The following is a 15,165-nucleotide window of genomic DNA, read 5'->3' on the forward strand; positions in this document are numbered from 1 at the left end:
CCAAGACCTCTCCAACCCTTGTTTTCTTGCCAAATAAAAGGGGGTTTGGCTTTGTTTTGTTTTGTTGCCAGAAAGCAACAACTGGAGGTTGAGTAGCACAGAACAGCCATTTTTAGATTTGTGGGTGGAAAATTCCTCCTGCTCTTGGTCCTGAAGCCTAAGCCCTCCCTGGACTTCCTTCAGGTGGCTCCCATTTAGGGAAGCAATACCCCAGTGTCTTGTGCTGGAGAAGAGGGAAGGGGAAAAAATGTAAAGAAGAAAAACGTCTTTCCCATTTTTCTCCAATTTTTAAAATCTTCTCCATCTCATTCCAACCTAAACTCAGGGAAATGACAGAGTTCTTTGGTCAAGAAGGTCCTAAAGGAGTCTTTGTCTAATGGTCACACTGTCCCAGACTCCAGAAGAGAATACGATGCCTGTGGGGTGTGGGAGGGAAACAGAATGAATGCTTGCTAGGACCCAGCTGCCTCCCAGCTCCCTGGCAGGTAGGTAGGGATCATTCTCCCGTTTGCACTGATAAAAAAATTGAATCTCAGAGAAAAGTCATACCCACCCTAGTCACATAGCCAAGAAGGGATAGAGTGCTTCTGAGATTTAACCCCACATCCCTAGGTGGCACAGCCAACCCCCTCTCCTCCAGGAAACTTCTGAGATGACTTGTACGGCCCCGGAGCTTGGGTGCCTCGAGAGCAGGCGCCGGCTGCCCCTACCCATTCCCTGCTTGGAGCTTCCCCTTCCATCTGGCTTGCAAGCTGTGTGTATTTGATTCTCCGCCTTGGAGCTCCCTCTTCACTAGGACAGCACTTAGCGTGTGTATTATCGTGGACTGTTTGCGGGCATCTCTCCCCCGCTTGCTTCTGAGAGTCTCGGATCTGAAAAGATCTTGAGAGTGTGAATCGGTGCATGTGTTATCTCACTCTCAATGGAGTATTTATTTACTTCTCTCGCAGTGGAACAAAGAGGGGGAAAGAGAAACTCCAAAATTCTTAAACCTTTGTGTGCATTGAAGAGTGCCTGGCATGTTAGAGCCCTACATACATGTTTGATGAATGAATAAGTGTGTGAAAAATACCTACCACAAAGAAACTTGGGGGCTGGATGCTGAGTTATGCCAGGAAAGAATATTTACCTAGGAGTTGGAAGTTTCATGATCTTTTTTTAAAAATATTTTTTAGTTGTAGATGGACACAATATCTTTATTTATTCTTATGTGGTGCTGAGAATTGAACCCAGTGCCTCACACGTGCTAGGCAAGTGCTCCACCACTGAGCCACAATCCCAGCCCCAGAAGTTTCATGCTCTTGCTATATAACCTTGAGAGAACCTCTTCCCCTTTTAGGGCCTGTTTCCCCATCTGTACTAGATGAACTTTTCTATGTTATGCATGTTTCATTGTCTTCCTTCATTCTTTCCCCCTAAAAACGAATACGCACACACACACACTCGCTATCAATCTCTAAAATAGCTGTTTCCCTTGGCATTCTCTCTCTCTTTCATTTCCTTGACCAGAGGCCCCATGAGCTTATTAACCTCTGTTGTCCATGTTCCTCAATATTCCTGCTTCAGTAAGACAGCAATAATGTCCTCTCAAATTCATTTTATCAAAGAGCAAGATCTGTTTTGTGAGCCAGTGTGTGCTGAACCTAAATGGAAAGTAGAAGTCATTTCCTGCTCACCCGCCCTGTAAATGCAGGGGTTCTGCCGGCTGCCTTTGCACCAATATGGAAAGAACATCTATCTTCACAAATGTAGGCGACACTGTGGAGACAGCCTTTCAAGGGACAGGGTGAAAGCCTTCCATTCCAAAAGAAGTATGGAAGCCAAAAAATAAAAGTTTTCCTCCTAGAATGGGAACAAAGTCACACTCCAGGGTCGCTTTCAACTCTACAATTCTAGACATTGAGATTCTTACCATTAAAGATTCTGAAGTGTGAGTGAATATGTGTCATTGGTCAATTGTAAACTTCTGTTAATCCTAAAATATTCCGATTCTGTGATCTCATTTTTCTGTAAGACGAGAGCCCAGGATCAGAGGATTCTCAGCGTCCACAGATTCAAGGCGAGGGCTTTGCAACCAATAGATGAGTCTGAAATGCTTGGGAATCTGGGGAGAAGATGCAAATTCCTGGGCTGCCATCTCAGATCCTTCAGTTTGTTTCATGTGGGATGAAGCCCAAGGATCTGCAATTTTTAACAAGTCCCCCACTCCAGTGGTTTGAGTAGGAGTGGGCCACTCTGACATATAATGCTGTAGGAAGCCTGTAATTCTGTGATTCTAAATGTGATTCTGAAATGGCCTTTTGCTTTTGATTCTAGTATTCTGCAAGTCTTTATTTTATTTCCATGTGCCTACAGAAAGCCTTCTAAGGTGTAAAAACTAGCTTTCTGAGCATGTGTTTCACAGGGGGAGGAAAAAGGGGGCCAAGTACCTCAGTGTCCCAATGAAGGGGCACTCAGCAAACCTTGATGCTGCATCAATGGTGCTGGAGCAAGTCCAGAGCTAAGGATCAGAAATGTGGGGCTTAATTGGGTCTGGGGACCTGCTTGTCTGAAGAGTTCCCCATGGACAGGGACACCTGACCATGTCCTGAAGAGTTGGGAGGACTAAGGTTGGAGGAAGGGAGACAGAAGTCACAGTCCAGAGCTTCAAAAAGAACTAGAGGCAAGAGAGGAAAGATTTATCACCAAAACATCCTCCCTTTGATGGATGGCAGGGGTTACTGCAGACTGGTGTGCAGACATGAAAATGCAAGGTTTCAGGAAAGCTCCAGATGAGAGGGAGCCAACTGTGTGGGGATATCCCAGGGTACACTGCAAGTGGGCTGGAAGAGGACTGCTTTGACATGCTAATGAGCGCCTGGATCTGGGAGGGTGGGGATGGGATGAAGGATGCAGAGGACCTCTAAGGAGCTGGTAGGTGGATGCAGGGAGGGGAGCAGCTCTGAGTGGGGGCAAGGCTCTGGGATGGAGAGGGGCTCCCCAGGGAATCTCCACTCAGGCTCCATGCACCACCAGTGTTGAATCTGGAACCCTCTTTCTGAGAAGCAGAAATGGAGAATAGAAGGCCTTAGGATTTCTGCAACTTCCCAAACAGGCAAGAGCCAGCGTGTTCGTCGCTCATGGCCCCTCTGGTGGGAAAAGAATGGAAAAAGAGGGGTTAGTCACTTCTAGTGACATATTTTGTCTGCATGCCTGCACAGCAGTGATGACATATTCCTGACTGCACATAGACACACCCACACACCTCTACTGCCCCACCCAGTGACAGTGACATATGTGCCAACACATTGTGACATACTTCTGCACCCTTACCTGCTGATGATGACATAAGATTGCACCATTTCATATCCATAACACCCTAACACTTGGGTCATCCCTAGTTGACAGCAACACTTAGACATACACCATTACACCGAAATAGTGGCATATCCCTAGCGCATTTGTACCTGATTCGGTCTGTGGGGCCTCTGTGGTTGTACAGCGCACAACCTGCACATCTTCTGTATGTGGTGCCCTTGCCTTCCACCCAAACCCCCTCACAATGCCATTGCCATATTCTGCTCTGTCAAGGCACGTAGCTCTACACCATCACATTCCTTCACATCTGAAGGCATACTCCACCACACCCTGTCGGTCACATGGCCACAGACCCACATCTGCACTACTGCACACTGATGGTGGCACACAGCACATGCATCACTCCACACGATGCTGGGTGGTCCCATGCTGGTAGCTGCACACACAGATGCACCACTGCACATGGATGGGTCTGCCTTCACACTGTGTCAATGCACAAAGAAGGAGGCAGACTAGGAGCCTCACGGAACACCCTTGCAGTGATGGCACCCTCGCCATTGTTGACAACAAGAGGGAAGGCACTCATCAGATGAGCAAGGTGGCCTGTAACCCTTCTCTGAGCTCCACCCCCGCAGCTCTGTTTCTGCCTCTGGCATCTGGCCACCCTCTCAAATCAAGACCAATTCTCCCCCTCCCGGCTCAGGCTAGAATGCAGGATGTGGAATCCATCTCCCTGGACCAGCCGGCAAGCTCAGGATCAGCCCATGCTTCTTAGATTCCTCCTCATCTCCCACATCTTCCATCTGACTGAGGCAATTGCAAGGAAGAAATGGGCTGACCTTTGGACGAGTGCCCTCTGAGAGTCATTCTCCCTGAACACCACATTTACAGTCTGTGATAGTTGTCATTCCTCACACATTGTTCCTCGATCCTCACACAAAGTTCTAACATTAGCTCTCTTAATCAGCTTCCTAGTGAACATTCAAGGCATACACATATCATTTTATGAATCTGTCTAAATCTGGCCCCAGGACTCATAAATAAAAGTAGAAATTCAGTGCCTGCCAGGATAAGACACCTTAAGCACAGCCACATCCATAATTTACTGAATGACTCTTAGAAGCTGTCCACAGAGCAGGCTCTGCAAGAACCAGAGGCTGGGACTGTTGGCACTTTCACACACTCAGGCTCACTGGGGTGAGCTGGATTAGCTATGCAGATGAAGGAAATGCTGGTAAACCACACAGACAGGAAGTCCCTGATCTGGGTGCAAATTCATGGCAGGTTGTGTGTGTGTGTGTGTGTGTGTGTGAGAGAGAGAGAGAGAGAGAGAGAGAGAGAAAGAGATAGAAAGAGACAGACAGAAAGGGGGAAACTCAAGAACGGGGACAACTATAAATGTCAATGTAAAAAAAAATCTGCAGAGCAAAAGTAACATTTCCATAGGCTGTGGGATGTGTCAGACGAGAAGCAGCCCCGCGTGGTGTAAGGACCACAGGAGTCAGTGTCAGGCAGACCTGGCCTGGACTCCTGACTCTGCCAGAACTTACTTTCTCTCTCTGGGCTTTGACCTTCCCATCTTGAAAATAAGAGTGTATGTAAATTAAATAAGAAAATGTAATTTATGTAAAGCACCAAAGTTAGCATATGAGACATATTGGAAGCTCAGATTGTTGCTATGCTTAGTAGTGCTCTCACGAGGAAATGCTTATAATAGTTAACAACTTTTCTTCAGTAATAGTAGAGTATTTGGAAATCACGTCCAGGCAGGTAACACTTAACAGGGAGCAAGTATTCATCTCTTCACCAGCTTTCTTCTATGTGAAGCATCAAGTGCTATGATTTACTCCTGATTGTTCAATGGAATAAAGCCACCAAAACTTGACTGGGCTGTCCTACTCACCAGCGAGACACGGTTCATGTCAGCCCAGGCAGTTTTTTTATAGAAGCCCAGGTTCAAAGGAGCTTTAGTTGTCATATGGACCAGCCGCTTACCCCAGTACCATCTTCCAGGGATGGTATCCCTGACCTCACAAGAGCCAGCTAAGCTATGGCTGGACAGCTCCAACTAATAAATGGTTCTTCCTCTTAGAACTTATCAACTTCCTTTACCTTTCCTCCACTGCCCTAATTCTATCTCTAACAGTGGCAGAAAGCAGTAACTCTCCTCGCTCTTTGCAATGGTTATTTATCCACTAAACAAGCATTTCTTTAGACCAATTTTGCTAAGCATCAAAGAAAGTGCTGGAATTATAAGGTAAGCAAGACTGGCCTTCCCTCATTTGACATGACTTCCAGATGCCTACTGCAAACCACCTTCCTCCCAAGCTTAATATAATGGAGTTGATCAAAGTCCATCTTAAAATGTGGTGCCCACAACTGAGATTGGTATTTTCTGAAGTCTACTCTGGGTTTTTTAGCCCAACTTGGTCAAAGGCAATGCCAATTGTGGAAAAACTCCAATTATAACTAGAGTACTGGAGGCCAGGTCCCACTTAACTGAATATATTGTTGAATAAAATGGAGAAAAGAGGAAGAAATAGGGAAAGAGTAGGACTAAAGCTCTTGAAATAATGTGATGTCAGATCTCTGTGTCCAGAAGTCCCCTGGGGCATTAGTGGTGAGTCTAAGTCACTCTAATCAAACACCCGCCTTCCCCCATCCCTTGGTGTCTGATGCCCTAGGAAATGGGGAGGAAATATGGAATGAGACGCTTTTCTGATTGCCCAACACAGTGCTAAACAGAGAAAAGGCCATAGGAAAGGGTCTTCCTTACACATAGCCCTTTAGCCCATTCGGAGAAAACAGAGGTGAGCTTCAGAAGATGCCTCTCCAGGTGAAGAGGTGGTTCCACAAATGCCCTCTGGCTTGTAGGGATCCCCAACTTTGAGGCCTCTGCTGTGACTGTGTGCAAAGGAATAGATTCCGCTTATTGGAATGGAATTACACCTCCTTTCTCTCCTGGATCCTGTTCTTCCACAGCTCCCTTCCTGGAAGGAAGCCATCCCCTTATAGAAGCAGAAGTCATTTCCACCGACAAAACCCGGATTGATGCATAAACTCCTGTAAATTTTTCAAAGGCCTGGTGCAAGTCCCCTCCTCTCTGAAGCCATTTTCCTACATATCAGATTAAAGGAAGCAGTTAAAAGCCAAAAAATAGCAGGCAGAATGGAGAGGCTCATTAGGAAAGAATAATAAAACAAAAAGAGTGTGAGGGGAAGAGGAAAGGCTACTGCGGATGGGAACAGATTTTGCCTTGCCTCTTGAAGCTTCATCCGTTTTTTTCCCTGGCCATAGGAGGAAAGGAAAACGGCCTTCTAGAATAACTTTGCCAGAGGATCCCTTTTTCTTCACAGGATATTAGATCAAAGAGGGATTGGTGAGTGACTCAGCTAAGGTCCACTGCAATTTTGCAGCAGTCTGATCCCTCTCAGTACACATCAGAGGGTTCCTGACTCTCTATGAGGCCCTTACTCACACTCCCCACCAATGGTTCTTGAGTTGTCATGTGACTGGACTATGGTGAGGGGCAGCAAAGAGGATCTTGGAGCTGCTAACAGGCAAGATGCAAGCGAACAGATGGAACAGTGGTGGCTGAAACAGGGATTCCTCTAGGGGTGGCAGGAGCCCTGAGGAGAGTGTGCCCATTCTTCCCGGAGGAACTAGGGACGGCTTTCCCAAGGAGGTGACCTTGGAGCTCTGCTTTAAAAACACTTCCTCCACCCCTGCCCCCATTCACTGCCCCCTCTCCCAAAGCAACTAGTTTGTGGTCTTTGGAGCTGTGACCAGAACTTCTGTCTGCAGGGACTGGGGAAATGTGATTGGGGGGTGGGCAGCTAAATGTTGAAGAGGAAGGGGATTTTTGAAGAGAGAATGGGAGATGAAGAGTGAGAGAGAGAGGGAAGGAGGGGAGGTGCAGAAGGAGATGGAGAATGGGAGATGGGGAGAGAGGAGGGAGGGAGGGAGGGAGGGAGGGGGAGAGAGAGAGAGAGAGAATATGAATATTTGAATTTCCCATCTGAAAGGGTAGCGGCAGCACGTCAGGGCCTGGCTGAGGGGCGTGATTGGAGGGCGCCTTCGGCAGCCGCCCGCGGCAGGAGCCGGGCCCCAGCTCGCTCCGCGGAGTTACACGAGGCGGCGGCGGGAGCTGGAATAGCAGAAGGAACCGCCTGGTTGAGTGGGTCGGAGCCCTGCAGCGCCTTAGACGGTTGCAGAGACCGCCAGGTCGGTGCTGGCCGCGGGCCGGGAGGGCGGAGCCGGGCTGTGGGCAACAGGGTCCAGGCTCTCGCCTTGAGGCTTCAGGGCAGCCCGGGAAGCTGGAGAGTAAGTCTTTAGCCGGGGACGGCTCCCCAAGATTGCCGGGGCGCTGGAATGGGGGACTGCGCGGCGGCTGCGGGGACCCTCTAGGGCGCGCTCGCCGGGTGCTGAAAGGACAGCTCCCCGCGCAGCACGCTGCGGGGAGGAAGTGCGGCAGCCGCGCACCGGGAGGGAGGCGGGAGCCCGAGAGCCCGAGACCCCCGGGCAGAAGCCTGAAATAGCCAGGACCGCCCCGAATGCGAGAGACTCAAGTCCGAACCTAGAGAACAACTTTGAGCTCTCAGGGCTAGGGTGGGGGGACGTCGATCTAAGCTACTTCTTGCTTGCGGTTAACCCTGAGCCCGCCAGGGCCCTCTGCGCCCCGGAGAAGGGAGCCTCCCCCGGGGGTAGAGTTCGAGCTCCCTAGTGAGTCAGAAGGTGGCGGGAGGGAGGCGGACAGACCGAAGGTGGAGGGGAAGAGAATCTAAACGTCGATTGTGGGTGGGGGACCAGGGGGACTCTTTGTCCTCTTCCCCCAGGCGCTGAGGTTGAGCAGCTCACCTCGGCTGTTGGGGTCAATGGGAACAGTCACTGCGTGCCCTCGCGCTCGTCTGCCCCACTCTGCCCCCTCCCTTAGCAAAGTTTGAGACCCGGCTGGGTCTTGGGGTTAAGCTTTCTGTGTTGGGGGAAGGGTGCTGTCAGCGGCCAACTGAAACCTGCAGGGCAGAGCAGCTGGGGATGTTGGTCTCCGAGAGGAGCTCCTGGGTTCCTGTCCTCTCCTCTGGTGAGGGGATGGGGGAGCCCCCGCCTCTTCCGCTTTTCAGCCAGAGCCAGTTACCCACCCTCTCCCATCCTCCACTGCCCCTTCTCCTCCCCAATGCTTTTCCCTTCTAGGGGGGTAGGGTGGGGTGGGGTGGGGTGGGTGGGGGTGGGTGCGTATAGGGATATCCCCTCTCTCTGCTACCGCCATTAGCTTCGAGTCTCTTGCAGAAAGCGAATGAGTGTTGAATTGAGTTGCAGTGAATGTAGCTCGAACTTGAGCCATAAAAACAGAAAAACAGCCACAAGGACAAACACTGCAGGTGCCAGAGTCTGCCTGTCAGATGGTGGAGGGGAGAGTATGGGGGGGGGGGCGGGCAGTCCCGAAAACCGCCTGGGGCTTAGATGGCCGAGAGTGAGCAGGTGCCTCCTCTGGCTGTCTCAGGCTGGGACCAGCTGGGAGGAAGTCAGGAAGCGAAGCTGAAGACTTGCCCTGGGTGCTGGACGCACAGAAAACATAGAAACCTGGTGCTTACAGAAGCACCCCTCCCCCGCCCCTTCTCTTCCTTCCCTCCTCCAGCCCAGAATCCACCACCACCACCACACCATCCTTCCCGCGTAGGGACAGACCAAGGCTTCCCGCAGAATCGCTAAGGAGCGCCTCCTGGCGTTCCGGCCCAAATCCTCAACTGCATGTAACCTCCTGGACCTCCCCATTCCTGGGGAGCATATGGCAAAATATCTACACATATGCCGGCAGACATGCTAACACAAACTTACATGAAGTCTAAGTTCAGAGTTAGACATGCAGGTCATACTTTGAAGTGCACGCTCACACACTCGCTGACACAACATTAAATTCGACCCTGTATTTATCCTATAGGATTCTAGGATAAGATACAGATGTTGTATTGAGAGGAGATCAAAGAGGGAGGAAAGGGAAAGACACTAGACAGGTAGGGCAGTAGGTGGAGGAAGGCAATACTGCCCTAGAAAGGGCCATGGGTCTCAAGAGGAAGATACTATCACATCTTGAAAATCCAAGAAATTTCATGGAGTGACGTTTGAGAGTGATCTTTGAAAATTAATGCTGCTACTGCTGTTGATGTTGATGATGACAATGATTATGATAACTAAGTAATATTAGTTATTAGCACTAATATTAGCACATACTATGTTCCAGATACTGGGTTAAGCACTCTTTTTAGTGTTTGCATTATATCAATGCTCATAAGAAGCCTTGAGCATAAGGATTAGTGTTTCCATTTTACACTGTAAAATGTATTTGCCCAAGGTCACTTAATAAGTGGTAGAACTAGGATTTGAACCAGTAGGATGAGGTTAAGAGGCTCCAAAGTGATGGGGATATCATGTACAAATGGCCAGAGTTGTTTGGAAAGAATATGTGCTGTGGGGCCTGGCTGAAGCAGAGCCACGTTCAAGGGATGGGAAGTGAGAGGCAAAAAAGGTAGGTACTAGATTGTGCAGGACTTGAAGGTCAGAACTAGGACTCTGATTGGCTTAACAAGGCCACGGGAACCATTGCAGGTATGTTTGAATGAGATCTGCCCTTTAGGAAGATTAATTGGATAACCATACAGAGGATGGATGAGAACAGGGAGAGAGACAGTTAGAGGTTATGTGCAAATCCAGAGCCTCTAGGCCTTGAACCAAAGAATTAGCAGCAATAGGAAAGAGGAGGGTGAGGATGCTGGAAGCATTGCAAAGCTACAGTCTCTGGGTCTACACCCTAGTTGTACTCACCAAGCCCTGGTGTGATTTGCTGTGCAATGTCTACCCTCCCCAAACAACTGAATATTGTAAGATAAAGCACTGGGACGCCCTCATTCTCTTCCATAGTCCTAGCATCCAAAACAGGATGTGGCAGAGTAGATACTCAAAGTATTCAGTATGAGTAAGTGAGTGAATGAACCGATGACTGACTCTGGCATCTTCAGTTAAAGCAATCGGAACAAAGAATGCTGGAGGAAAAAGATGGTTGGGTGGAGGAGGCAAGAATGAGATTGATTTCTGGACAGATTGAATTGGAGATGACACATATAATAACATGCAGTAGGGAGTTAAATGTGCAGGTTTGGGAAAGAAAAATAAAAATCAGTGATAGATGAGACTCCCATGGAGACAGTGGGGAGAGGAGGTATAGTGGGGAGGAGAAGAAGAGAATTTGCTTCGAGAATGTCTATATAAAGGAAAGGAAAGAAGCCAGCAAATTTGAGAAAGACTCATGTGAGAAGTAGAGTGAAGACAGCAAGAGCACTGTCGTAGAATTCAGGAGAAGATGGAAGAAGACTGAAAAAAGTTGGAATGTAGTCATCATTAGCATCTGATGCTATGGAGGGAAGGTGGAGGAGGGCTTTGAAAACACTCCTGCTCTGGCCTTTCGGGAGCTTCTTGGCCACTCTGGTTAGGGCAGCAGGACTGATGCAGAATGGCAGATCTCTGGACTCATGGAGGGGTAGGGCTTGAGCAGAAGGTGAAGAAGTAGAGACCCCAAGTTTAGACCCCTTCATCAAAATGTTAGAGGGCAGAGATCAAGGAAAACTCAGGGTTCAAGGAGGGAGTTGGAGAAGGAGAGAATAATTTGGAGAGGAGATTGAAGATGTAAGGAACAGGAACAGATGGATGGACCAAGGAGGGAAGGTATAAAGAGAGAAAACCCAGAGCACAAGCAAATGGATTGGCCTCAGCCAGAGGAGGAGACTCTGGGAATTAGGAGAAGGGAGGTTGCAAGAGCTCACAATAGCTGAAGATTCATCATTTTGGTAACTGCCACAATTTACTGAGCGCTTCATTGCCAAACACATCCTGCAGGTTATTTTTAACCCTTCAAAGTGGTAGTATAATCTTCATTTTTTAATGAAGACCTAGTATCCAAGAAATGAGATGAGTTCCTATCACACAGTTAGAAATGGAAGACTTGGGGTCTGAGTCGGTGAGCCTGACCTCAGAGCTGATATCCCTTGGCTGCCACAAGATGTGAGAGGAAAGTTACCTGCTGAGAGGGAGGGGTCAGGAATAGGTTGGGCCTTAAAAACTGGAAAGTTGGTTAGGGGAGTCTCAACAGAATAAACAAGAGATTGCCTAATTCAGAGGGCCACACTGGGATTGGGTGGTGGGTTTTGAGGAAGACCCAAGAAGATGGCCCAAGTAATCCCAGAAGGCTAAGTAGCAGCCACCTTGAGTACTAAAGACATAAGCATTGAAAAGACTCAATCCTTGAGTAAGCATGCTTTGCAAATTCAGTGTTTGCTGAATGAATGCATGAAAGCAGAGGTATCTGGAAAAAGAGATGGTTTGATGATGGATAGCATGGTGAACTTGAATAGTGCCCTTAAAACACCCAGAGGGAGGTGTCCATGAGGTGTCCTTATTCATCACCTATTTCCCTACACACCTATGCACACACACACACACATACACACCCCCTCAGAATGTAATCTGCACGAAGGCAGGCTTTGTATCTTTTGTTCACTGTTATATCCCCAATGCTTACCATATCAACTGGCACATAGTAGAGGCTCAGCTAATGCTGGTTACATGAACAAAAATGGCAATCTAGAGCCCTGATAAGAAAGAGGTCTAGGTGCCATCAGTGCCAGTGGTCATTAAAGCCCCCCAGAGGGGATGTGTTCTCCCAGAGAAAGGCTAAAAATGAAGGAAAAAAAAGAGAGAGAGAGAGAGAGAGGTTGAGGTCAGAGTCCTGGAGAACAAGTTTATATAAGGACAGAAGGAAAAAGAGGAGTTGGTAAAAGAAAAAGAGCAAGGAGGAGGGAAGGGAGGAGCAGTGGGAGATGAAAAGGAGAAAGATCTAAGGCACAGAGTCAGGGCAGGGAGGGGTGTGGAGGTAGAGAGGAGAGGGGACTGAAGGTACATTAGGGAGGTCAGCAATTCAAATGCAGCAGGATGGCTCTAGCACAGAAGCAAAGGAAAAGGGACTGGAGGATCCTCTGTTCCCGAAGAGAATTGCCAGAGACACACAACAAGTTGGGAATGAGGCTGGAACTAAAGCCCAGGTGTCCTGCCTACCAACCTGAAACATCTCAAATTAGAGTCCTGCATCTTCCACCACCACCTGGTAATTCCTTGAGCTCCATGAAACACTGAGCAGAACTCAAGTGTTCCTGACATCACTTCATTATTACACTGTTCCTTTCCTGTTCTTACAAATGAAGTCGTTTCTCAAGGCCCTAAAGTCCATCGAAAACATTTTGACTGAGCTGAGCAAACTCCAAACTCAGATTTCTGGGTCAAGGTGGGTTCACTTACATTTCCTGGAAAGCATATTCCCTTTTTTGGCTTAAATGCAGTCCCCACAAATATAGTGTCTGCAGTGGCTGACATTTTATGGGCTCCAGCTACACCCCAGGCATTTGACCAGGATTCTCTTTTCTCTTTCAGACATCAGTACAAAGGCAGCCTTAATACTCCTCTGTCTTTCAGGGAACAAACTGAAGCTTTCCCAGGGAATCATAGCAGTGTTATAGCTAGGATTCTGAACCAATTGTGTTTGATGGATGCCAAAGTCCCTAGGGATTTTTTTTTCCTACTGTATCATGATATTCCCTTCCCAAAACAATCTATCAGGTGATTTGATCAAGTAGATAAGCTCTTGGGCCCTCTGGTATGAAAAAACTCCGGTCTGCTAATATGATTTCTCATTCTGAAGGAAATGAGAAAGATCCATCAATGACTAACCAATGACTTTGAACCCAACCTGGCTATAACATGCAGCCTGATTTCTCTGTTACCGTTTTCCAGGACTCTTTTTCCTCCTAAGAAACCCTAAAGCCCCCAAGGCTGTGTGAGATAAAAAGGTCTTGGGGAATAGACTGGCCTTAATTAATCATAAAGCCACATCACACTTTGGATAGCTCATCCATATCTCCATCCACACCTGAAAAGAGAATTTAGTAGCTTTGTCTGTTAAAGAGTCCCTGAAACTGTGGTTAAAAGAAAAAGATTATCTCTGAGTTAGAGCACTGGGGTTCATCTCAGGAATGTGGGGGGCATATGGTAAGAAGGAAGCCAAGGGTGAAGCGTTCAAGTCCTTTTCCCACACCGACCCTTGGAATAGTTCCACTTTTACATAATTTGCATATTGCAATTCCCATTAAGATTTTATTTGGAGAAAATCTTTTAAGGCAAAAAGAAAAAACAGTAAAAAATAATAATAAAAATGAAAGTTGGTGATTTAGGGAGAAGGGAAGAAGGACTAACATTAGCAGAATGCCTACAAGGCCCATGCTAGGTACTTTAAAGGCCCTAAGCCCCAAGAAGATTATAATGTCTCCAATGCCTTCGTGTGTAATTGAAACTAAAAATCAATGTTAAGCTACAAAATATAAAAAACTTGCATGCTGCAATAAAAAATAACTTTTTTTTTCCATTTGTCTAATTTCCAAAGTCTGGGCATATTCATCCAAGCCAGCTGTCCCCATTTTTCCATGCCCCTCTGATTTGCTGGGGCCATAAGCACATGCTCATTTATTTTTATGGGTTGATCCAATGGCCTGGGCTGGATTCTCTCCAATCTCCACAGTAACCTGAGAAAGAAAACATTGCCATTTCTGTCTCACAGAAGAGCAAACTGGGGGCTTAAGGAAGCTAAGTAACTTGCTGAATGTCACATAAGGAGGCATGAAAATGCACCCTGCACCAAATTCCAAGTTCGTTCCAGTATTCCTGGTTTCAATCAAATTAGAACAACATGGTAAAGATGATGGCTTTAAAATAGGAAGCAGAAGCTTTCTCGGGAAGTAGCCCCTTTCCACCTCCTCTCCCTTCCTACCAGGACATTGCCTTGGCCTAAGACCAGTGGGTGCTCAAGTGTGAACAAGGGTAAAGTTGCCTTATGTCAAAGTCCACCCCACTGCCTGGGCAGAGGCCTCTCCCATCTGACTCCCAGTTTCTCTCTTGCAGGTTGAAACATCTCCCCAAGCCAGGCCAGGCAAGGGCTCTGCATGCGAATTCAGCCCTTGGCTAGGGCACATTAGCCAGAGCCGGCAGCATGGACTTCGTCATGAAGCAGGCCCTCGGAGGTGAGCCCCGCTTCACCTTCCCTGACCCACAGCACATTCCTGACCTGGTCCTGGCCCAAAAGGGAGGGGACCTCAACTCACTTGGCCCCTCTCTCCTCAACCCTGTCTCCCAATCTACCACATCTCTTCTCTTCCCACCCCCTTACAGGGGCCACCAAGGACATGGGGAAGATGCTGGGGGGAGAGGAGGAAAAGGACCCCGATGCACAGAAGAAGGAGGAGGAGCGGCAGGAGGCGCTGAGGCAGCAGGAGGAAGAGCGCAAGGCCAAACATGCGCGCATGGAGGCTGAGCGCGAGAAGGTCCGGCAGCAGATTCGCGACAAGGTCAGCACCACCTGGAAGGGTGGAGGACAGAGAGGGCAATAGGGCTCCAACCTCCAGTTCCCCTCAATCCTGTGCTTTCATCTTAGATCTTGTTCTTCCCTGAGCCTCACTCTTCTCATCAGAAAAAAATGGGTGTCAAAGGGATGCCTCCTTCAATGAATCATTATGGAGATTAGATAAGATAATGCACATAGCAAGTGCGACAGGCCCACAATATCTTATGCAAGACCCTCCGAGTCAAAACTGCGTGGAGTTGAGAATTTGTAGATATTAGAGAAAATACTATAGTACCCTGAACACCTGACAGTGCTGTTAGGTAGCACTTCCGGTGAATCTGGGTCTGTGTGCCAAACAGTCAGGTGCCTGTCTGGGAGCACCACACAACAAATCAAGACTGTAAGTAATCTTCCTTGGTTCAAGCTTGGTGTTG

General features: G+C 48.0%; 1 protein-coding gene across 4 annotated transcripts in view; it reads left to right on the forward strand.

Moving 5' to 3' along the window:
- Cplx2 (complexin 2) overlaps window positions 1–15,165 on the forward strand; it is a 78,141-nt gene that overhangs the window by 62,120 nt on the left and 856 nt on the right. For 2 of the 4 annotated variants that reach the window (XM_046468099.2, XM_046468100.2), the window contains 2 exons: window positions 14,293–14,411; window positions 14,560–14,735. In XM_046468099.2, coding sequence (XP_046324055.1) covers window positions 14,381–14,411; window positions 14,560–14,735 — 207 coding nt within the window. In that variant the 5' untranslated portion in view covers window positions 14,293–14,380. Of the gene's footprint in view, window positions 1–7,366; window positions 7,621–14,292; window positions 14,412–14,559; window positions 14,736–15,165 lie in introns of those variants that run through there. The other 2 variants (XM_046468101.2, XM_046468102.2) reach the window with 2 other exon arrangements.

Source organism: Marmota monax, unplaced genomic scaffold (assembly GCF_021218885.2).
Source record: "Marmota monax isolate L192 unplaced genomic scaffold, Marmota_monax_Labrador192_F-V1.1 WCK01_AAM20220418_F8-fsc00196, whole genome shotgun sequence".
NCBI classification, from domain to species: domain Eukaryota; kingdom Metazoa; phylum Chordata; class Mammalia; order Rodentia; family Sciuridae; genus Marmota; species Marmota monax.